This window comes from Callithrix jacchus, chromosome 7 (genome assembly GCF_049354715.1).
Source record: "Callithrix jacchus isolate 240 chromosome 7, calJac240_pri, whole genome shotgun sequence".
In the NCBI taxonomy this organism is placed as follows: Eukaryota; Metazoa; Chordata; class Mammalia; order Primates; family Cebidae; genus Callithrix; species Callithrix jacchus.
Window position 1 is genome coordinate 63,752,038 of NC_133508.1, and position 23,847 is coordinate 63,775,884.

Genomic DNA, 23,847 nt, shown 5'->3' on the forward strand with positions numbered 1-23,847 from the left:
TTGGGCACTGGTTGGTGCTGTTCTCTCCCGTGGGGCAGGGCGCATCCTGCTTAGCTTGTCGCTGCAGCTCAGCGCCTGGCACGTGGGAACCACCACCCGAGCCACTGACAGTCATGAAGTGTTTCTGTGCCAGCTTCTGAACTAAGTACTTCAGGCTCCCATGCCAATCTCCCTCCTGAAGACCCTTGTCCCCAGGAAGCAGCCCTGGACTCTATCAAAAACTCACATTGATTTATTAGAGTATGAAAAAGATTCAGTTTCTTCTGTACAGGCGGCAGACTGGCAGCAGCTGCGGTGGCTTGGTACATGGTTGCCAATGTCACCCTTGCATGGTGACTCCTGCCCAAACAGCACTTGCATGGAGAGGAGGATGGACAGATGGGCCGAGGACTCACGGCCCAGTCCCCTGCCAAGAGGGACACTCTGACTATTGCACGATCCTGGGGGAGTGCCCTGGGGAACAGGGGAAGGAGTGTGTGTGAGCAAAGGCCTTTTGGGGGTCCAGGATTCTGCCCAGCCCACCAGCCCTGGGAGACAGGAGATTCTCAGGGGAGGCCTTCTCCACCCTCCGCTGCCCCCGCCTCCACAATGGGCTCCACAGCAGGCAGCGTGTGGTACACACGAGTGGAACTTCCCAGGGGTCAAACCGGGGTGGGGGAAGTAAGAGCAGGTCAGCAGGACTGAAGGTCAGGCCCAAGAGGCCCAGCATCTGTGAGGTTGGAGACTCTTGATTAGGAGTGGGAGTCACTTCTGATGTCAGAGCCTTCAGGCCACAGTCAAGAGGTCAGCAGGCAGAGAAATGAGGGGGAGGGGGTTGGACAGACAGGCACAAATGAGGAGGGGTCATTCCTGGAGTGTGAGGAGGGAGTTAGAGGGCAGAGCACTGTTCAGCCAGGAGTTTTCAAAATGTTTTAAAAACAGGAGTGCCCTCTGTGCAAAAACAATCATATATATGGAAGTATGAACAAACGAAACTTAAAAAGGCAGCAGATTCTGGAGCCACAACCAGTCCGTCCCCAGCAGCATCCCCTCAGGGCCAGTGGTCCCCATGGGAGCACAGTTCGGAAAGCTCTGAGTCACGTCACTGTCACCGTAGAAACCACCCCTGCTCCAGGCAGAGACACTCAGAGATGCCCTCAGCCCGCAGCTCTGAGTAAGGACAGGTCGAGGTGGTAGCCAGGGTGACAGAGCTGGCAGGAGGAGTGTGAGACCTTGGTGGCCAGCAGTCCCTCCCCCAGCCAGATGCCTGGTACCCCTGGTGTGTCCCCTGATAAAGCAGGGCCTGCTTGAGGGAGGCCTCAGCTCCCTCCCTTCCTGGGTGGGACCACAGCTGAGCCAGAGACTCTTTGGTTGGAAACTAAGATTGGTCTGAATGAGGACGGGGATGGCAGAGGGAGGAGCCTCCGAGGCCCTAGTCCAGGTCCTGGAAAAGCCTGGATCTAGGGAGGGGCAGGACCGGCCTCACCAGCCCGAGCAATTCTGCCACATGGATTGGGGAGGCAGTTCTGGTGCGGAGGAGGCTTCCCAGGAGGTGGGGGAGGAAGAAGCTGTGCTGGGGTGGGGGCTGTGGGCCCAGCTGCCATGCGGTAGGGGGAGGGGCAGGGCCCATCCGGGTCAGGAAGGGCAAGGGGAGCCCCCAGCAGCCCCTGCTCTGGTGGGAGAGTCTGTGAGGGGACGGGCGCTGCCTGCTGGCCCTGGTGCTACTGCCCCTTGGGGATGAACGGTTCTCCCTCCCCAGGCTCAGGGTGTGGGCCTGGGTCACTGAGGCAGCGCTGTATCCTCTGGGAGCTGGGGCTGTCACTGGGCCCGGGGGTGAAGACATCATCGGTTCCTGGGGACGAAGTCCCCTTGCTCCGCATCACAATGCCCCCATCGTCATCCTCGTCCTCCTCGGCCACCTTCGCAGGATCCCGGCTCAACCCCAAGCCCTTGCCCTTCAGCTCTTCATTCACCAGGTCCACAGACTCGGGTGACTGTGGGGAGGCAGGGTCAATGGTGATGACAGGCAGGTCCTCCTTCGGCTCATAGGCCAACGGGTCTGGGGACCAAGAGCAAGGCACAGGCTGGGTTTGGCTCCTGAGCCAGGCAGGGCACGCGCCACTCAGCTGTGTCAGCGCCTCCTGCAGGCCTCCTCACCAGTGCAGCTGGCCTGGTCCTGACTGGCCTCAGAATCGGGCCTCTGTGACCCTCCAGCCCACAATGTCTCTTCCTCAGACTGTGGCCCTCTCCTCTGCCAGGGACTCCCAGAGGTGTCCCTCCATAGCCCAAACCTGGGGCTCCCCCGAGTCACAGTCTGCCCTGGGGCCCTGCCCTCCTTCCCCACACGTTGGGATCCCCATGGGGCAGACACCCTGCCTTCCGGCCAGGCCAGGCCCCCTGTCTCTCCCAGCTCCTTGCACCATCCTCACCCAAGGGTCTCTCTCCCTAGGGATGGCCCCTGACCTGAAAGCAGCTCACGGCTTGGGAGGGGCCCCTGGGGTCAGCAAGGGCAAGGTCTGTCCTCCAGGTGGTGGAGGCCCGTGCCCGTCCTCAGGAGGCAGGGGTTCAGAGGCCTTACCTGAGCCGATGCGGGCCCGGGACATGGTGGGCGAGTCCAGTTTGTGGGCTGGCACTGTCAGGTAGTTGTTGATCTGACAAGAGAGGATATGTGGGGTGAGCACAGGCAGCTGGGCAGAGAGAGCCCCTCAGGACAGCACGCGATCATGCACACCCCACCTTCCGTGGATGCGGGCACTCGCGCCCCCTCCCTTGTGCCTGTGCCTTAAACAGGCACCTACACTGCCTGGCCTTAAACGCACCCATTCCTGTCCCTGCCACTGCCCTAACCCAACCACGCCCCCACCTCCACGCCAATCCCTTGCTTAGAACTCTTCACGGCTTCCCACGCCCTTACACTGCCAACAAGCCCCTCGAAAGCCAAACCCTGCTTCTAGAATGGGCGCAGTTCCTCAGAGGGCCGTGGCGGAGTCTGGGTGAGTCGGGAGGGATACAGATTCCCGGAGACAGGCAGTGGCTACCTTCTGCTCCAGCTGCCGGGCCTTCTGCCTCCGGAGCAGCATCTGGTTCCAGGCTTCTTCATAGGGGTCTGCCACCAGTGTGTGTCTGTTGTAGGACCGCAGCTGTGGGTAGGACAGCATCAGGGCAGGGCAGAAAGCTGGGCCTGGAAGGCTCTAGTCATGGAGGGGCACGGGCAGTGCGGAGGCCAGGCCAGCCCTAGGGTTGGTGCCGAGGTGCAGGGCAGGGCAGGGCTGTGGGGAGAGGGCCAGGCTGGGAAGCAGGTCCTCACCCGCTGCCTGGTCTTCTGCAAGTTGTTCCTCAGAATTTTGCGGATCTCCTCCTCCTTGTCCTTAGACAGTGCGGGCAGGATGCGCTCGGAAGGCAGGGACTTGGGGTGGATGTTCCTGGGGCAACAGGGCAGAGGTTAGGTCCCCAAGACTCCTGGGACCCTGGAGCCTTCCAGGCTGGGGCAGAAGAAGGTCACCCTGGGGATGACCCAGGTGGGCACAAAGCCTCAGGTCCTTGGTTCGAGCCCACAGCTCTCTTCTCCACCCCAATAAGACAACAGAGGGCCCCACCCCCAGCTGGGCTTTCGGGCTGGTGTGTGGGAGAGAAGCCCTCTGGGTGGCCCCGGCACTCACTGCATGGAGACGGTGGAGACGGCAGAGGGGATCTTGCCCATGCCCCCACTCTCCACCAGCTCAATGGCCTGCTTCATCTCCATCTTGTGGTAGAAGGCAATGAGCTGGGGCTCCTTGGAGCGCTCGCCAGCTATCAGACACTTCTTCACATATTTCTTATTAAACCGGTTGAGCCTGGTGGGAGGAGGAGGGAGACGATGGACCCAGCTCCCAGGAGTGGGGAGATGCCCAGGCTGGGGAGTCCCTTGCCTGCCCCTCCCTGCCTGCCCACCAGGCCTGCTACCTACTTGTCCTTCCAGTGGTGGTGACCGTAGTGGCCACAGATGTCCTCGATGCCTGTCAGAAGGTGGTCCAGGAACTGAAAGGGGCCCAGGGCCAGGTCAAGCCTCGCTGTGGGGCGCCTTCCCAACCAAGACCTCTGACTAGTCCTGCTTCCTCCCCGAGCTGCAGCCCTGCTGGGTCCAGCCCTGTGGTTCCATGAGCAGCCAGGAGGTGGTGTCCACACCCCACTCATTGAACCCACTAGCCCTGACTCTGGGTATCTCAAACCCTCACCTGTCTCCGGCTGAGCCCCCTTCTCTAATCCCACCTGGGACCCATGCCTGGCATTGGTTTCAAATGGAAGCAGAGATGGCATGATGCCCCCCTCCTCAGGCTCCCAGCTGCTCACACCACACCTTCCTATGGCTAGACCCTGGCGGCCTCCTGAGCAGAGGGAGCCCCTGGGCACCAACACAGGGAGGAGGGGCTGATGGGGGGCAGGGACATGAGGCACAGCTGCTCCCCGCTCCTTTTCCTGCAACCGAGGACCCAGCCCGCACTCCAGTACCTGTGTGTGGATCTCCTCGTTGATGGAGCGCTTTGTCTCTTGCTTTTTCTTCACAGCTAACAGGTCTACCAGGGGTCGAATGGTCATGCCCTGTTGGGGGCAGGCAGGTGTCAGGCACTCCAGTTCTGCTACCCAAGTAGGGAGGCCGCAGAGCCTCCCTCCCGCACCCCAGGCCCCGAGGGCTAGGATGCCCTCTCTATTTTGCCCTCTCCCAGGACCCAAGGGTGTGAGAACTCCCCCACCTCCCAGCACTTATCTAGAGAACCCTGCCTTCCTGCCAGGCCCTCGTCTCTCCCAGCTCCTTGCAGGGTCCTCACCCATGCAAGGTGAGGTCCTTAAGGCCTGCCTCTTCCTGGGGACATGGCCAGAGGTTTGACCACCAAATGACCCCCACGCTGGTCATCTGGCCTGGGCCAGGTGGCAGAGAGCCTGGGTTCAGATGTGGACTGTACCATACACTTGCTCTGCAAGCCCAAGGAGGTCAGGCCCCACACAGGGAGAACCACCTCTGCACTGCCTTCCCCCAAGGACTGCTGGGAGGACCCAGTAATAACAGCAGCAGCAGCTTCAACTGCATGCTTGCCATGTGACCAACGCATGCGCTTGTAAGTCTTCTAGTATCAGCTCTCCAGTACCCACAGCACTAAGTGGGAGACCCTTCCTTGTTCCTATTTAACAGATGCAGAAACTAAGGCTCAGAGAGGTTAAGCGGCTTTCTAAGATCCCGTAGAAGCAGTACAGCCATGATTCAAACCCAGGCAGGCTGGCTCTGGAGGGAGGGCTCCTCCCCAATGCTGCCTTCAATGGGCTTGGAAAATCATTAGCATATAAAAAAATTTTTTTGAAGACGTAAGCAGGGCAAGACAACAAAAGTGGCAGCCTCCTCTCCCTTTTTTTTTTTTTTTTTTTTTTTGAGATGGAGTCTCACTCTGTCACACAGGCTGGAGGAGTACAGTGGCACAATTATGGCTCATAGTTGCCTCAACCTCTTGGGTCCAAGCTATCCTCCCACTTCAGCTTCCCAAGTAGCTGGGACTACAGGTGTGCACCACCACACCTGGCTAATTTTTTTTATTTTTTGTAGAGACAAGGTCTTGCTATGTTGCCTAGGCTGGTCTTGAACTCCTGGGCTCAAGGGATCCTCCTGCCTCATGCACCCAAAGTACTGGGATTATAGGTATGAGCCACTGCACCAGGGCACCCTCTCCTTTTAAAGGACAGAAAATAAGCCCAGCCCCAGGTTTCCCCTATCTATTTTTCTCAAGAGAAAGCAAAGATATATCCCATCTAGGGCTTTTTGAGGATTAGTGCCCAGAAAAGACAGACAGGATGGTAAAGAAATGGAGGCTCAGGCCGGGCGCGGTGGCTTACGCCCATAATCCCAGCACGTTGGGAGGCCAAGGTGAGCAGATCGCCTGAGGTCAGGAGTTCGAGACCAGCCTGGCCAACATGGTGAAACCCTATCTCTACTAAAAATATAAAAATTAGCCAGGTTGTGGTGGCACATGTCTATAATCCCAGCTATTTGGGAGGCTGAGACAGGAGAATCACTTGAACCTAGGAGGTGGAGGTTGCAGTGAGCTGAGATCATGCCACTGCACTCCAGCCTAGGTGACAGAGCAAGACTCTGGCTCAAAAAAGAAAAGAAATGGAGGCTCAGATAGAGTATTTCTCATTTGTCCAAGGTCAGACAAAGTCAGGTAAGGTGGAGTAATCTGTACCATCAGATTACTGTACAGGCTGGGCTTCCTTGGGGACCTTAGGCAGGAGAGTGCTCTTAGCTAAGCCTGGGCCATTTAAATATACAGAAATCACTGACCAGCAAACTGGAAAGAATCTTGGGAATCACCTCGCCCGGTTTCCTCACTTTACAGATGGGAACTGAGACCCAGAGAAGGGAGGGTCTTTCTTAGGGTCAAAGAGACAACACAGAACTAGGGCTGACCAGGCCTCCTGCTGCTGGCTCAGAGCCCTTTCCAGTTCCCCATGCTGTGATATTATTCCCATTTTACAGATGCAGAAACTGAGAACCTAAGATATGAAATCTCTTGCCTAAACCCATACAAAGAGTTTGTAGCAAAGAGAGATCTTGGGCCTGTTGTCTGCACCCACTTCTCTCGCTCTCTCTCTTTTTTTTGGAAGATGGAATTTCACTCTTGCTGCCCAGGCCAGAGTGCAATGGCACGATCTCAGCTCACTGCAACCTCCACCTCCCGGGTTCAAATGATTCTTCTGCCTCAGCCTCCTAAGTAGCTGGGATTACAGGCATGCATCACCACACCCAGTAATTTTGTATTTTCAGTAGAGACGCGCTTTCACTATGTTGGTCAGGCTGGTCTCAAACTCCTGACCTCAGGCATTTCACCCACCTCAGCCTCCCAAAGTGCTGGGATTAGAGGCGTGAGCCACCGCGCCTGGCCAATACCCACTTCTCTTAATGCACCATGGCTTCAAAATTATGTTGGGCAGCATTCTGGTTCCTTTACATTCTGATCAGTCACTCTGCAATGACTCATCACAATTCTCACTTTACCATTGAGGAAACTGAGGCCCAGAAAAGGGGAGTGGCTTGCCCAAGGTCACACAGCAAGTTAGTGGTAGAGCTGGGACTAGAATCACATTTGAAATCACACGCTTTCCTCTCTTTCCACGGGAGCAGCATCAGGGTCCCCAAGGCAAGGGCCTGCTCTGCTCTGTCCCAGCACCTGCACAAAGACGGTAAAGAAGATGACGGTGATGATGGCAGTGAGGAACAGGTCACACATAGGGAAGTGCTTCTTGTCCAGGAGGTAGCCCAGAGAGAAGGCGATGGCCCCTCGCAGGCCCCCATAGGCGATGATGAACTGGTCCTTGGGAGTCAGCTTCACGATGCGGAACTTGTTGATGAACCAGGTCAGGCCCAGCACGCCTGCAGGGGAGGGCAGCGGGGGTAAGGGTCAGGTCCAACTGTGCCCAGCCGCTCCTGGCTTCTGCACCAGTGATTTCTCTGCATTCAGGAAGTCTCCACTACTAAGCCCACCCTGCTCACTCAATTCCTGGGCCCCTCAGCCCAGAGTGCCCTGAACTCCTCAATCCAAGAACTGGCTGGATCCTGAAGGGGCTTGCCCAGCCTGGATGTGCTTTAGAGACATCAGGGGGCCTCCAGTGGCTGGAGGGTGGGGACAGGAAGGGGGAAAGATCAAACAAGATGGGTCACAAGTCGATACTTATGTGATGGGTATGTGGGGGGTCATTATCCTATTTGCTCTACTTTTCTAAGTACTTGAAATTTTCCATAATAAAGCATAAAAAATGTGGAGGGCTGGGCCCAACCTCCACCCACAGAACCAGAATCCCTGGAGGATGAGGCTCAGGAACAAAGGGGATTTCAAAAGTGCACCAAGTCAGTGCGAGGTCTGGCCAGGCTCAGGGACACAGACCTAACTCAGAGAGGAAGTGAGAGAGGCCCTGGGGTGAGGTGTGTTGGGCATACGTGAGTGAAACCCGTGCACCTGGGGTCTGGTCCCCATGTGTACCCCAGCCTACTGCACAGGTTTGGAGGACTGCATGCTCCTCTGCACGTGCTCATGTCACCTGTGCTTGAGACATTATCGCCTATGGGGGCCTGTGAGGGGCCACAGAGAGCACTCAGCTCAGAGTCACAGACCTGGGTTCTGTGGGCCTCAGGCCCCTCCTCAGGGCAACCACAGGCTCAGAGTCAGAGGGTCTCAGGGCCCCCTCACTCTCACACAGCATGACTGTCTGCAGAGACGACCACAGCCTGGCTGTGACACAGGCTGCTTTCTCCCTGCTCAAGGGCCCATCACGGAAAGGGGAAGCCCCTCTTGTCCAGCTGTGCTGGGAGCAGGCAGGAGTCAACCAGGGCGCTTCCATCACAAACTGCATCACACACACACACACACACACACACACACACACAAACACACACAAACAGCCCCTCCAACACACACACACAGCCCCTCCACACACACTCAGCCCCTCCACATACACACACCCCCAGCCTCTCCACACACACACACCCAGCCCCTCCACACACCACACCCAGTCCCTCACACACACCCAGCCTCTCCACACACACACACCTAGCCCCTCCACAAACACACCCAGCTTCTCCACACACACACGTACACCCAGCCCCGCCACAAGGTACTACACACAGCACATACACTGCACCACAGCCTAAACCCCCCACAGCTCAGCTTCTCCACACAATGCAATATATACACACCATACACATAATATGCATACACATACCACAGCCCCACCCCTCCACATAACATAATACTTACACACTATACCACAGGCACACACCACACAGCCTGGCCCCTCCACACACCGCACCACAGCCCACTCACCCCCACACACCACACCCTACCCACCTACCCTGCCCCAACCCTGGCCCTCACCCAGCACGCGGGCGATGAGGCAGAAGAGCAGGGTGCTGATGACGAAGGTCCAGTTCCAGTGGTGGGAGCCGGCCACGGTGGAGACGCCAAGGAAGATGAAGATGAGGGTCTCGCTGACGCTGCTCCACATCTTCAGGAAGTACTTAATGGTGGTGTGGGACTTGTGGGAGATGTTGGCCTCCACGTAGGGGCGCATCACCACTCCCGAGGCTATGAGCCTGGAGCAGGAAAGAGTGGGTTCAGGACTCTGCGTCGAGCTGCACCTGCCTGAGCCCCTCCCTGGCAGGGGGTGATGGGGCCATGACCAAGGTGCCCGTGTTCCAAGCTCCTTTATGGGCCAGGGGCCTGCTGCCTGCTTTACACCCTGTTCCCACTCATCCTGGCATCAACCCTACAGACACAGGTGTATCCCTCCATTTTTAAACTGAGTGATCTTGGCTAGGCTGGGTGGATCACACCTGTAATCCCAGCACTTTGAGAGGCCAAGAAAGGCGGATTACTTGAGGCCATGAGTTCGAGACCAGTCCTGGTCAGTGTGGCAAAACCCTGGCTCTTCTAAAAACACAAAGCTTAGCCAGCCACGGTGGTGGGCACCTGTAATCTCGGCTACTTGAGGAGCTGAGATGGGAGAATCTTTTGAACCCAAAAGGTGGAGGCGGCAGTGAGCTAAGATTGTGCCACTGCATTCCAGCCTGGGTGACAGTGGGACCATGTTTAAAAAAAAAAAAGATGAGGAGTCTGACTCTAAGACAAAGAAAGTTACCTGCCCACTGTCATGCTGCCTCTGGGCAGCAAAACCAAGACACAAACCACACTGTGTCCAGCTCCAGAGCCTGTACCTTTGCCCCGAGGGCACACATTGCCGCTCCACCCAATAGGAATCAATGGTGCAGGCCCATGGTCTCTAGGAAGTTTGTTCCCCTCAAGGGTGGCATCTGCCATTGCACACAGGGGTCTCTGCAGGGAGCTTTGTTCCAAGCAGCTGCTTGGAGCTTGGAGTCCTCCCAGCCCAGCACTCACACCCAGGCTCTGCTCCTGGGAGCCAGGTGCCCTGAACCTCAGTTCTGCCTTCCCTCTGCACTGGAACCCCTTTGCCCCTCACTGCCTGTCCACATCTCATTCTCCCCATTTCCAGGCCCAGCAGGGCCTCAGGACCGCCAGGACTCAGGCCTGGTGAGACTCCTTGCTTCCACAGAGGCCTCCAGCCTCCAGCCTCCTAACTGGGGCTGCTGAGGGGACTCCCTTTGAGACAAGTGAAGTAGCAGGGCTGTGGCTTTCCTCAACTGGAAGTTTAGTAGCTTCCAAGGTTCCTCCCTCCTGTGCCCTGGGCTTGCCCTTGTGCAGGTCACTTTTGCCTCATCTGCTCATAGCCTGAAATGCCCTCTCCATATTCCTGGACCCCAGGGTGCCCAGCGGAAGTACCCCTCCTCTTTTAGGAAGCCACTGATGACCTTGGCCATTTAAATGTCTACCAAGCAGGTCTGGAGCCTGGAGCTCATGTCTCATCCCTGGAGCTCAAGGCTGGGCCCTGGGAGCTCCATGACCCTACGAGCCTGGGGAAACCAAGCCGGCAGCCCCTGCCCCCACCCCGCCAAGCCCGCTGCCTGCTGTGCGCAGACTCACGCCATGATGCCTGACAGATGGAAGAGCTCGGCTGACAAGTAGGCCATGTAGCTGTAGAGGAAGACGAAGAGCGGCTCGATGACCCGGATGTGGGAGGTAAATCGGGAGGTGAAGGCTGCGATGACCCCGTAGACCACGCCCACAAACACCCCGCCCAGGGCCACCACGAAGAAGCTCAGGAAGCCGAGGAAGATGTCCACGATGCCCACGTGTTCGTAGTTGGCAAACTCCTCAAAGAGGTGATACAGGACCTGGGGAGGATGTGCAGACTGGTGGGTGGGAGGAGAGGGCCCTGGCCTCACGGCTCCCTGGGGTCTACCTGGGGCGATCCTGTCCTCTCCGTTAACCATGGTCACAGTCACAAGAAGAGGCCACAGGGTAGCAGAGAAATCGTATTGCCAAGCAGGTGCTCAAGACCTTGGCCTGGGGCTGAGGAGCTTGCTCTGAGTTGGCCGCGTGCCACACTGGTGAAGGGGTGGCCCTGGGGAGCTCTACGACGACCCTGAAGCCAAACTGTCTGGGCTGGAATCCTGGCCCCGCCACTCCTGAGCTGTGCAAGGAAGCAAATTCATCTCCCCGTGTTTCAGTTCTCCCATCTATAAAATGAGGATAATCACGCCAACTTTTAGGACTGCTGTGAGGACTAAATTAGTGAATAAAGTGCTGGGAACCTTACCTGATGCAGGGTTAGCTACACATCAAGTCTGCCTCTCACTGCTTGACCCTGGCATATCGTGCCCATCACTGGGTTTCAGTCCCTCCTTCAGCACAAAAAAGGCAAGTTCACACAATGAACTAGAACATGATTTCTTAACCTCTGAAGCTTTCCAAAAATACACATGTTCAGGCCATACTGGACTTGGACTCTCTGGGACAGGGCCAAGGAATCTCTATGTAACAAGTTCCCCAGGGGTTGCAATGAACAGCCAAGTTCAGATGCTATGGAACTAGAGGCTCTCTAAGGCGTCCCTGTCTCCTGGGCTGGGAAATAGATGGTCATTGCAAAACTATCATCAGATGTTTAAGTGGCATTTCATACACTGTAAAGCCCTTTGATGTGGCCAGGTGTGGTAGCTCACACCTATAATCCCAGCACTTTGGGAAGCTAAGGCAGGCAGATCACGAGGTCAGGAGATCAAGACCATCCTGCCTAACACAGTGAAACCCCATCTCTACTAAAAATACAAAAGATTAGCCAGGTGTGGTGGCACATGCCTGTAATCCCAGCTACTTGAGAGGCTGAGGCAGAAGAATGGCTTGAACCCAGGAGGCAAAGGTTGCGGTAAGCCGAGATTGCGCCACTGCACTCCAGTCCTCCCGCCTAGGCGACAGAGCTAGACTCTATCTCAAAACAAAAAAAAAACCCCTTTGATGGTCTTTATCCAAGTTGATACTCAACAACCATATGAGGCAGGTGGGTCAAGGATGCTCCTTGGCTAAACTGAGGTTCACTGCAGTAAAACAACATGTCGGGGGCCCCCAGCCCAGAAGCAGAACTGGGCCCAGAACTTGTTCCTGACAGCCATGGGCTGAGACCTCCCCAGCAGACAGCTTTGAGGATCTGGCTCCTATTGCTGGCTTCCTGAGCTGCCTGGCCTACTCAAGTCTGTCCTAAACAGCTCTACCAGGAAGGAGCAGGGAGTTTCTAGGCCTGGGGGAAAGGAGGGGAGGACCTGATGATCCATGAGAGGGAATCCTCCAAAGCCCCCAGGACCTAGAGCAGGAGGAATGGACTGTGAGAAGTGACCTGCTCCAGGGCACAGACCTGTGACCAGGCAGCTGAAAGTCAGCCTCCAGCTTTACTCTCTGGGAAATGGGGCACTCACACCTATGCCCAGAGCTCCAGAAAGGCCTGACTTGGGCCAGGCAGGAAGGGGAGATGCTGAGCACTGGCCAGGCCTGGTGCTGCCCAGCCCCAGCCATCTGAGGGATAAGGCAGGGCTGCAGCAGCAGACTCATTCCTGAACTGAGGGGATTCATGGGTCCTCATGGTCCACCACATGGGCCCATGGAGTGGGCACAGACAGGAAGGTCCTCCTTTCTGGCCTGGTGCTATTATCCCTGGAACTACAGAGAAGCAGAGTAACACAGTGGCAAGCCCTTGGGCTTTGGACTTAGACTACAGATTTGAACCTCAGCTATATCATATATCAGGCTAATGTAACCTCTCTGTTCCTCAGTTTCCTCATCTCAAAGAACTAGGATAATAACTGTGTCAACCTCATGGAGTTACTGCACAGATGAAAAGACACAACGCAGGCCGGGCACAGCGGCTCACGCCTGTAATTTCAGCACTCTGAGAGGCCAAGGACAGAATGTCTGTGCCCAGCAGTTTGAGACTGGCCGAGACAACATAATGAGACCCCACATCTACAAAATAAATGAACAAATAAATAAATTAGCTGGGTGTGATGGCTAGCACCTGCAGTCCCAGCTACTCGGGAGGCTAAGAGGGGAGGATCATTTGAGGAGTCTGAGGCTGCAGTGAGCTACAATTGTGCCACTGTACTCCTGGGTGACACTGCGTGACAGAAGGAGACTCTGTCTCTAAATAAATAAATAACAATGAGGCAATACACATTCAGACAGGAAGCACCCAGTGAACACCAGCAATCACTACCACCACTGCCATGGCCTTTGGGAGACATGACCATTGGTTCACAAGTGGCCAGGTCTATTACCTACTCGATACAACCGTGCCCCAAGCTCCACAGCAGCGCTAAACTGAACCCCAACACCCAGATCCCACTGGAGAGGGCTTTATCTTTGGCACCCACTGGCTTCACAGACAGTAGTGAGTCATACACACTAATGTAACCCTGTAAGAAGCCGGGGAGGACGACAGATTACTGTAATCCCTGTGTCACAGATGGGGAAACTGAGGCTCATGTGGTAACCCTGGGCAAGAGCTGGTGCTGGAGGAGGCCAGGACAAAGGCCTGCCTGCTCAGGCCAGGCTTCTGCTCTACCCAGCTCCATGAGTAGGCAGGGAGGAACAGGAAGCCGAGGCTGCTGGCAGCTGAACACCAGTCAGTCTCTACTCTGAGGTGTTGCAGAGGAGGGAGGCATGGCCTGAGCATGCACATGTGCCCTTGAGCTTTCCTGTGTGTGCAGCTGCTCTGAGGGGGACAGCTTAGGAGGGGGTAGGAGTGTTCTCACAACACGATGTGAGTATGCACATGCACACATCTGTTTCCCAAGGAAACCAGCTGGGAGGAAGGGTGTGTGAGGTGTATATGGCGTCACCAAGTGCAGACCCTGGAGGAAAGCACTCTGCCACTTTGTAGCTATCAAAGGTGAGGCCTGGCCAGGTATGGCGGCTCACGCCTATAATCCCAGCACTTTGGGAGGCCAAGGCGGGCAAGATCATCGAAGGTCAGGAGTTTGAGACCAGCCTGGCCAACATGGCAAAACTGTCTCAACTAAAAACACAAAAATTAGCTGGGCATGGTGACACATGCCTGTAATCCCAGCTACTTGGGAGGCTGAGGCAGGAGAACTGCTTGAACCTGGGAGATGGAGGTTGCAGTGAGCCGAGATTGCGTCATTGCACTCCAGCCTGGGAGAAAGGGCAAGACTCCAGCTCAACAGCAGCAACAGCAACAATAACAACAACAACAACAACAACAACAACAAAGGTGAGGCCCACAGAAGCACAGCATTTGCTTAAGGTCACACAGCAAGCAAGTGGCCAACTTCTTTTACTCATCACCTTCTGGAGATTTTGGAGACAAGGCCCTTCCCATAATCTCTGCCCAAAAACTGTGCACAAACCAAATTCTAATGAAAGATACAGCCAACATGAGAGCTGAAAGGCCCCTCACAGATGATATGGTCTGTGAAGAGGAAACTGAGGCACAGAGAGTATAAGTAATTTGCCCAGATCATATTAAAATATAAGCAAAGGGCCAGGCTTAGTGTGGCTCAGGTCTATAATCTCAGCACTATGGAAGGCCGAGGCAGGAGGATCATTTGAGGCCAAGAGTTCAAGACCAGTCTGGGCAACATGGTCAAACCCCATCTCTACAAGAAATTTAAAAAATTAGCCAGGTGTGGTGGTGCATGCCTGTAGTCCTAGCCACTCGGAAGGCTGAGGCAGGAGGATCTCAAGCCCAGGAATTTGAGGCTGCAGTGAGTTATGACTGCACCATTGTCACCAGCCTAGGAGACAGGGCAAGACCCTGTTTCTTAGAGAACAAAAAGCAAGTCAAGTCAAGGGGGGAGCACATAATCCAGCAAAACCAAGAGCTCAGGCCCGGGAGTCAGACAGACCTGGTTCAATCACAGATTGGTTCACACTCCAGTAGGTTATTTTACTTCTTTGGGCCTGTTTCCTCTTCTGGAAAATGAGAATCATAAGCACCTCCTAAGGCAGCCATGAGGACTTAAATGAGATAATCCATGTCGAAGGGCTCAGCATGGTGCCTGGCACACAGGAAGCAGGAATGGCCTTAGCTGTTTTTATTACTATTTTTCGCGGGCGGATGAGGGATTCACTGCTGGGCCTGGATTTGGGTTTATACCCTGTTTGGACATGGGCATGGCCCCTAGCCTCCTCACCACAGTGACGGCATCATTGAGCAGGGACTCCCCAAAGACAAGGATGTGCAGCAGCTCATTGATGTGAATTTCCTCAAAGACAGCCAGAACCGCCACGGGGTCCACGGCAGAGATGATGCTGCCGAAGAGCAGGTTGTCCAGGAGGCCGATGTTGTTGATCTGCTCACCGCCCACCAGGCACACGGCGTACATGAGGCCGCCCAGGAAGAAGGCGTTCCACAGCGTGCCCACCACAGCAAAGATCAGGATGGTGCCCAGGTTTTCTGTGAACTGCCGCAGCGGCAGGAAGTAGCCCGCATCCAGGATGATGGGTGGCAGCAGGAAGAGGAAGAAGACGTCGGACTGCAGGAAGGGGGGTGTCTCGCCTACACCCTTGATCAGGCCCCCTACCAGCAGCCCCACCACGATCAGCAGGCAGCTCTCCGGGACGATGCTTGAGATAGTGGGGATCACATGGAAACCTGCGGAGGGCGAGAGAATGGGAGGCCATGGGCTTTCGGAGGAGTCGGGAGAACAGAAGGTTGGGGACGGGCCAGGGAGGAGGAGCGCAGCTGGCGAGGGGTGCACAGGCTGGGTCTCAGAGGGCTGCTCTGTTAACTCTCTGAGCCTCTGCTTCCTTGCCTATAAAATGGAAGGGACAATGCTAGCTTCACAGCTTTGCCATCATAAACCAAGTGACAGTGTTTTTAAAGCACTTTTTTTCAAAGGATATATATGTGCTATCTCTGTTGCTGTCATTGAATGTTAGAAAGCAGCATTCTATATGCCTCCAGAAGGCAGAAATTGTAAACTGATTACTGACGTGCCAGGTACCTAAGGGCATCGCCTACGCCTGAACCCAAAGCATTTTTCCAGGCACAAGTTCAGGGAGGCAGATCTGAGCTCAACCTGAGGAATAACAATCTAACAATTCTGTCTGAGGGAAGATGGCAGTTCCCTATCATGGAGCTGTTTAAGCAGAAGGCAGACAACCAGCTGGTGGGGAGTGGCATAGGAGACAGAAGAAAGCACAGAAGAATCTAAGAATACCAGCACGGGAAGGAACTTGGGGATAATGAGGCCTGGGGTCTGCAAGCCTGCAAAACAGTAGGCTTTCCTGCTGAGTCCAGGCAGCTGTTCGAGACACGGCTGAAGGATGTCAACGGCAACCAGCTTTGGCAGGTGAGATGAACTCTATTTGCTATCCTGCTTCTAGCTCAATGCCATCCACTTTAAAGATGGGGCAACTGAGGCTCAGAAGAGGGAAGGGACTTGCCCAAAGTCACACAGCAAATGGGGAGCAGAACCAGAATAGAACCCAGGTCTGATGACCCGGTTCCCATCAAACTGTACAGTTCTGTAATTCAAGCTCTCCTATCTTTCCCTTCCATCAAGGCCTCCTCACACCCCTCTGCCTGAGACCCACTAGCCATCTCCCCAGGCCGTGTCCTGGTCTGCTGTAGTCCACCTGGAGGCTCCAAACCCAGAGCTGAGAAGTAGCAAAAATCCCCGTGAGAGGGCCTCTCTCAGTACCAGGTTTGGCCCCAAGCTCCTGTGAGTGGTTTTTATTGTTTGTTTTGTTTTGGGGTGGGTAAGTGGGTGGGAAAAAAAACCTGAGCATCTAGTTGCATGTTGGGCACCATACTCCCAGGGTCAGCATGGCCAAGAAGGTATGACCCTTTGCTCAAGAGAAAAGCTCTCTCTGGCCTGGCACAGAGGCTTATGTCTGCAATCCAAGCACTTTGGGAGGCTGAAGCGAAAGGATCACTTGAGGCCTGTAATTTGACACCAGCTTATACAACACAGGGAGACCTCATCTTCTCTTAAAAAAAAAAATAGCTGGGCATGGTGTGAGCCTGTAGTCCCAGCTACTCAGGAGGGCCAAGGCAGGAGGATCGCTTGAGCCCAGCCTCAAAAAAAAAAAAAAAAAAAAAAGGATAAGGATGAAAGCAAAGCTGTCTCTCCTCCCCTTCTCTATCTTGCAAGCTCTGTGCAGGCAGATGCCGTAACTGCTTATCATCATACACCCAGAGCTAGGACACAAGATGAGCTCAACGAATATCTGCTGACTTGAAAATACACAGGGCTGGGACAGCACCCAAGATTTCTGATAACCTGTCTGCCTGGCCAGGCCTCTGCTCTCATTATTTACTCCTGAGATCCTTGGGACAGAGGAGGAACTTCCATCTCCATGCTCAAAGAACTTCCTACACTCAGGTAGGGATCTGGGCAGTGCTAGTACAGCTACAAGTCAAAGTTCACACTCTTGACTGGGCACGGTGGCTCAGGCCTATAATCCCAGCACTTTGGGAGGCCGAGGTGGGTGGATCACCTGAGGTCAGGAGTTCAAGACCAGCCTGACCAATATGGTGAAACCCTCCTGTCTCTACTAAAAATAGAAAAATTAGCTGAGCGTGGTGGTGCACGCCTATAATTACAGCTACTCGGGGGCTGAGACAGAAGAATTGCTTGAACCCAGGAGGCGGTAGTTGCAGTGAGCTGAGATCTCGCCACTGCACTTCAGCCTGGGCAACAGAGCAAGACTCCGTCTCAAAAAAAAAAAAAAACAAACAAATTCACACTCCGAACACTATCCAGGCCCAGAATCCTGGCACAGTACCAACCAAGCACCCTGGTGATACTCAAAACACATTAAGAAAAAAGATCTCTCCATCCTAGGCCAGGAGGACCTCACAACCACCCTGTGCATTCTCCTGATTTCAAAATAGACCTGACCAAAAGTCACTTTTTGTTCATCTACCTCCTATATCAATAAAAGGGAAAATAATTCTAAGATCACCCCTTTTGCTGAAAAGTCCCCCAGTCTTTGTACTGCCCACCAGTCAACATCCAGTGTGTAGCCGGCTGGTCCCCTGGGAAGGGCTAGTCATGTTGGTCCCAAGTCTCTCTTGCTGTAGAAGATAAAGCCCACATTTTCAGCACTGCCTCTGTCATCTGGTCTTGCCTCATGTTCCATTCTCCCCACTGTCAACTCTTAGGTTTCAGCCTTGCCAAATTCCTTGCAATTGCCCCATATGAGCCACATCCTCTTTTGTCTGCCAACCTTTGCCTAGTCTAGTTTCTCCCTCTAGAAAATCATGCCTCTACCTCTACCCCCACTGTATGTGGCTGACACCATATTCTCTACCTGCCTCCTCCTCCAGGAAGTGATCCCTGACCACCACTGTCTGCACAGGTTAGGGCAGGAATCTTCTCCCAGGTTCCTCTCTCTCTCTGGCACTTACTGAGATCAGTCAGACAACCCAGGCAGAAGCAGCTGAGACAAAACAATGATGGCACAACACCCCAAAGACCTGCAGTGTGCTGGAGGGGTCAGACACAGTGCAGGGGGGATAGGCAGGCATGAGGGCAGCAGAGCTCCTATAGGCAGGGGCCAGAAAGCAGCTTCCCAAGGCCAGAAGTCCAGCTCCAGCCAGCTGCACTGACCCATCTCCACAGCCTCCCTGTCCCTGCCCTGGTATTAGCACCATGAGCTGCCTTAGGAGAAGGCACAGTCTAAAGAGCTAGTCTGGGGCAGGCAGATGATGGCTTCCATCTCCGCCTAAGAGGTCAGGCTCTAAATATGCCTCCCACCCCACTCTGTGCCATCAACCCAATCCACAGAGCTTTCTTGGCCCCATAAATCACCATATAGTGCCAGGGAGACCCAGAGAAGAGTTGGCCACAGCTCTTGCCTGGGGAGGGGACAGGCATGTGAAACAAGCCAAGAGCAGCAACATGAAGAAGGCTCCTCAGCTCTGAAGGCATCCCACGAGCCAGAACTGTGCTGGGAGCCTGGAATGTACCCTCTGTCAGTCCTCACCACAGCCCTTGGGATGGGTATTGTCCCCATTTTGCAGAAGACAAAGCTGGTTATGGCGCTTCCCTAGTGTCTAAGGGAGAACCCTCTGTTGTAGCTTCGGTGTCTCAAACCTGTAGCAGAGAGCGCCAAATAATTCTTTACTCAAAGCTCAGTATTTTCTCTGAGCCAGGCCATAATGGACACTGGGGACATTGAGGTGACTCAGACTTTGAACCTCCGAAGCAGCTGATGGGGAGGGTCATGCTATTCCAGACCTTGGAGTCTCTATGACCAGGCAGACAGACAGCTGGCATTATATTGGACACAAGAAAAACGAGCTGGGTCCCAGGCCTCCTGACTGCAGTGCAGGGACTTCCTTCTCCTTTAGCCAGCTCCAGAGTACCTGGGGCTGGAGCCGTGTTCCTGGAGCTGGTTTCCCTGGCTTTCCTGTTCTGGCTCCAATGCTCAGTGAGCTGAAGGAGCTCTAGGCCCTGATGGGCTCTCTAGGACCGAGGGGAGGGGAGGGGAGGGGAGGGGAGGGGAGGGGAGGGGAGGGGAGGGGAGGGGAGGGGAGGGGAGGGGAGGGGAGGGGAGGGGAGGGGAGGGCCTGCCCAGGCTGAGGAGGAAGGTCTGAGATCTACTCTTGGCTCCCTGCTCATGGGTAGGCAGCACATTACTGGAAAGCGCTTCCAGAGCTGGGGAAGGGAGGGATTCTGTCATCAGGAGGAGGCTCCTTCAGGAGCAACGGCTCAGGGAAGTGGGGAACAGCCCCTGGGCCTACACTAGCTTGTGTCTCTCCCAACGCCCTGACTCCACCAACTGCGATCACCCTGAATCTCTGCAGAGTCCCCACAAAGTACAGGGGGCTTGCTGACATCCAGTGTGGTGAAAAGGGCACAGAAGGATGGCTGGGGCCACTAGCACCCTGACAAAAGCCCCACATGGAGGCAAGATCCCAGGATGCCAAGAAATGAGGCAAAACTTTCAGGGCCCAAATGTACAGCAGCAGTGATGTCACCAGGGTGAAATCAGGGGTGGGAAGAGGCAGTTAGAGTAAGAACCAGAGACGTGAGAGCTGGAATGGATCTTGGAGAACATCTAAATTCTCCATTAGTCAGGGAAATGAAGACAGAGACAGCCAGTAGCCTGTCAATGATCACATGTCCAGTTCTACCCCAACAGTCCCGTGGCCTGCACAAGCCACACAGCCTTCTTCGAGGATGTCCAGTCCTCCCAGAATAAGGAGGCACAAAAGTGTGGAATTCAGCATCTCCAAGCCACAGCCACAGGCTAAACCCTCTGACACAGTTCAGAGTTGGCTCTCCTTTTAGAAGAGGCAGGGGGAAGGGAGAAGTGGTTTTCATTCTATCTAGTGTAGGTGGTATCTGGAACGAACAGTACACACACACACACACACACATACACACACACTCTCTCTCTCCTCTCTCTCTCTCTCCCTCCCTCTCTTGCTGAGCAGACATTTCACCAAACTTCCACTTGATAGGGGGCTACTAGTCCCCTGCAGCTGCTCTGCACCACAAGAATGTTTTATTTATATCTCATCGGACTGTCCCCATCTGCTGAGACGGGCTCAGTGGAGCAGGCAAGGCTGTCCCACCTCACCCTGGGTTGCCAGGGTGACCAGACCTGCCTGATCACCCTTCCTGTAACCCTCCCCTGGCCTGGGAAGTCAGAGGGGAGGGCTAGGAAGAGGGGTCTCTTTGGCCCACGGTGCCAGGTAACCCAGGGGCACACTGAGGGCTCTGTCGCCCTACTTCCAGGCCTGAGGACTGCTCTGGGGCTGCAACTCGGCCAGATCCCAAGGGATTCCTGGTTGCACAATGATTCCATTTCTTTAACTCCCTCTTCAACTGCCCCGGCAGCCAGTCTCAACTACGGCAATGAAATACTTCCCAATGAAAGCCCAGCACTCTACAGTTCACAGCAGCACACTCTGATACTTCTTAACCCATTTGCTCTTCACCACAGTTCTGGAAAGTCACAATAACCAACCCCTTATTTTACAGATGAGGAAACTGAGGTGTAGAAGGATTAAGCAACTTGCTCAAAGTCACACAGCTGGTAACTGGGATTCAAACCCAGGCAGTCTGGCTCCAGAGTATGTGTTCTTGGCCACTTACCGTATCATCCCTGGCTTTATTCTTACTTTGTTTTTAAGGGGTGTACGAGCCTAGGACTAAAGATTCCCGAAGCAGTTTCCAAAGGGCCAGAGGTAGGTATTTCTTTCCATGAGCTCTTCTCCAGGGAAGTTTCCCACTGCTCCCCTTCTACTCTAGTAGCCTAGTAAAGACTTCATGAAATCCTTCCTATCTTCTAAGGCTGCCCACTCCAGGAAGCCCTCCTGAATTAACTCAGCCAGGAGGGGTCAATCTTTTCTAACAAACTTATGGAGCAAGAAGTGATAATTATTCAGACTGTTGAGGCCCTGCCTGGCTGATCTGCGCTCAGCCCTGGTATCCACTGGGGCTGGGGATCCATGGGTCTGGGAGGGCTCTCTTTTTGAGTCTGATTGTTCTCGGGCTGATTCTTCCTACCACCAATGTCAGCTATGAGGACCAGGGAGAAAGATAAGCCACATTAAGATAGACTTAGCCTCAGCAGCTTCACAGCCAGACCTGCAGAGGAGACAAAGACACGTGGCGCTAGCCACCCCACCCTATGTTCCCACTGTCAGAAAACTGAGTTCTAATCAGAGTGCAGCCACAACTTGCTGAGTGGCTTTAGAAAAGTTACTTTACATCCCTCCCCTCAGAGTTTCTCCATCTGTGTTAAAGCCTATTTCAGAGGGTTTCTGGAGTACAGAGGAGATAAGGATAGCGAACACTGAGCAATGATGGTACTCAATGTTAGCCAAAGGTGGTGCCTGCTATTACTATTGCAATATTCTCTAAAACCCACGTATAATACAAATCACTCTGCATTATCATGACCCGTTGGTGTGTGTGTATCCATCACTGGGCTATATAAGCTCTCTGAGGGTAGGAACTGTCTAGATTTATGTGGTCTTCAGCTCCCAGCACAGAGTAGGCATCGACTGTTCGGGAACTGAAACAAAACTGACCCCAGCACTTTGGGAGGCCAAGGAGAGAAGATTGCTTGAGGCCAGGAAATTGAGACCAGTCTGGCAATATAGTGAGACCCCATCTCTACAAAAATAAAAACAAAAATAATTAGCTGGGTGTGGTGGCGTACGAGGCAGGAGGATTGCTTAAGTCTAGGAGTGTGCTATGACAGCACACTACCCTCTGGCCTGGGAGATAGAGCAAGACCTTATCTCTAATTTAAAAAGGAAAAAAAATGAAGTAAACTTTACTTGTTAGATGTGAAGTATGGGAAACGAGGAGGTGGGGATGGGTCTGGACTTTCAAGACTAAGTGGTGTTCCCAGAGCAGGAACCATTTGAATTGGGCTTTGAAGGATCAATACAAGTTTACCAGAAGAGAAGGGTTTGTAGCCTTTAAAAAGTCTAGTCTATATTTTCTGAATTTGAATGTTGGCATAGAAATAACAAAATAAAAATTTTAAAAAGTAGTATAGTTCCTTGCACATAGTAAATGGATATGTGGGTAATGAAAGAAAGAAAAACAAGTAAAGAAGGCAATAGCAGAAAGGCAGGCTGACTTCGCCAAGCTTTTGGCAATATCCAAACAAGGGCACTCTTGTGAAGATAAATGAGATGTCGTATGTAAAACACTTAGCACAACACCTGGTACATGTGTCTTTCAGTCTCATTTCCTCTCATATTAAAAGCAACTTTGAGATAATTTAATTACAACTCCCATCCCACAGCAGAAACTCAATGAATAATACTTTTTTTTTTTAAATGTAGCAGCTGGTTGGGCGTGGCAGTTCACATTTGTAATCCCAGCACTTTGGGAAGCCAAGGTGGGTGGATCACCTGAGGTCAGGAGTTCTAGGCCAGACTGACCAACAGAGTGAAACCTCATCTCTACTAAAAATACAAAAATTAGGCCAGGTGTGGTGGCTCACACCTGTACTCCTAGCACTTTGGGAGGCGGAGGTGGGCTACTCACCTGAGGTCAGAAGTTCGAGACCAGCCTGACCAACATGGAGAAACCCCACCCCTACTAAAAATACAAAATTAGATGGGTGTGGTGGTGCATGACTGCAATCCTAGACACTTGGGAGGCTGAGGCAGGAGAATTGCTTGAACCCAGGAGGTGGAGGTTGCCATGAGCCAAGATTGCACCATTGCACTTCAGCCTGGGCAACAACAGTGAAACTCTGTCTCAAAAAAAAAACACCCAAAAAACAAAAAATTAGCCGGGCTGGGTGGTAGGTGCCTGTAATCCTAGCTACTCAGGAGGCTGAGGCAGGAGGATCACTTGAACCTGTTAGGCAGAGGATGCAGTGAGCTGAGATCCCACCATTGCACTCTAGCCTGGGCAACAGAGCAAAAAAAAAAAAGACAAAATCTCCAGCACACAGGCGACAAACACTGGACACTTGGAGAATCTGATGTGAGGCTCTGTGCAGGGGGCTTTTACATATCCCCTCTCATTTCATCTCGAATCCTGACCCCCAATTTGAAAGAGTAACAAATCCAGGTTCAGAGAGGTGAAGTGACTTGTCCAAGGCTACCTAGCTGGGAAGTGGCAGGGTCATAATTAGAATCCAGGTCTCAGAACTGCTAGTTCTTTGGGCCATGCTGCTTCAATGAAAACAGCTTGTCAGGATCACCAAGAAGAGAAATCAAGTCTGCAATAAATATGCCTCCCCCACAAAAACAGCCATAAATAAATCTGTTCCAAGTTCCTGGGCAGGCATCCTTCCCATACCCAAGGTAATCAGCCTCTCTCTGTACCTTTCCCCATCATTCTTCCAAACAGCACTTTATTTCTTGCTTGTTTCAATCCACATTTCAGGGAGTCCTACTATGTTGGAAAGACAGGGTCTCACCCTCTGGGATCATCAGGTCTGGATGGGAAAGCAGGTAAAAAGCAGTCAGAAAACACAAGCAGCATACACT

At 53.7% G+C, this 23,847-nt stretch overlaps 1 protein-coding gene across 1 annotated transcript in view; it reads right to left on the bottom strand.

The window, feature by feature from the left end:
* Positions 1-217: 217 nt before the first annotated feature.
* The window catches only part of SLC9A1 (solute carrier family 9 member A1), a 59,019-nt gene continuing 35,389 nt past the window's right edge, over positions 218-23,847 (bottom strand). The window contains exons 2-12 of the mRNA XM_002750488.7: positions 15,056-15,516; positions 10,497-10,747; positions 8,874-9,091; positions 7,173-7,375; positions 4,468-4,557; positions 3,926-3,996; positions 3,639-3,812; positions 3,287-3,401; positions 3,018-3,119; positions 2,558-2,630; positions 218-2,038 (exon numbers count right to left, since the gene is read on the bottom strand). Coding sequence (XP_002750534.1) covers positions 1,701-2,038; positions 2,558-2,630; positions 3,018-3,119; positions 3,287-3,401; positions 3,639-3,812; positions 3,926-3,996; positions 4,468-4,557; positions 7,173-7,375; positions 8,874-9,091; positions 10,497-10,747; positions 15,056-15,516 — 2,096 coding nt within the window. The 3' untranslated portion in view covers positions 218-1,700. The remainder of the gene's footprint in view (positions 2,039-2,557; positions 2,631-3,017; positions 3,120-3,286; positions 3,402-3,638; positions 3,813-3,925; positions 3,997-4,467; positions 4,558-7,172; positions 7,376-8,873; positions 9,092-10,496; positions 10,748-15,055; positions 15,517-23,847) is intronic.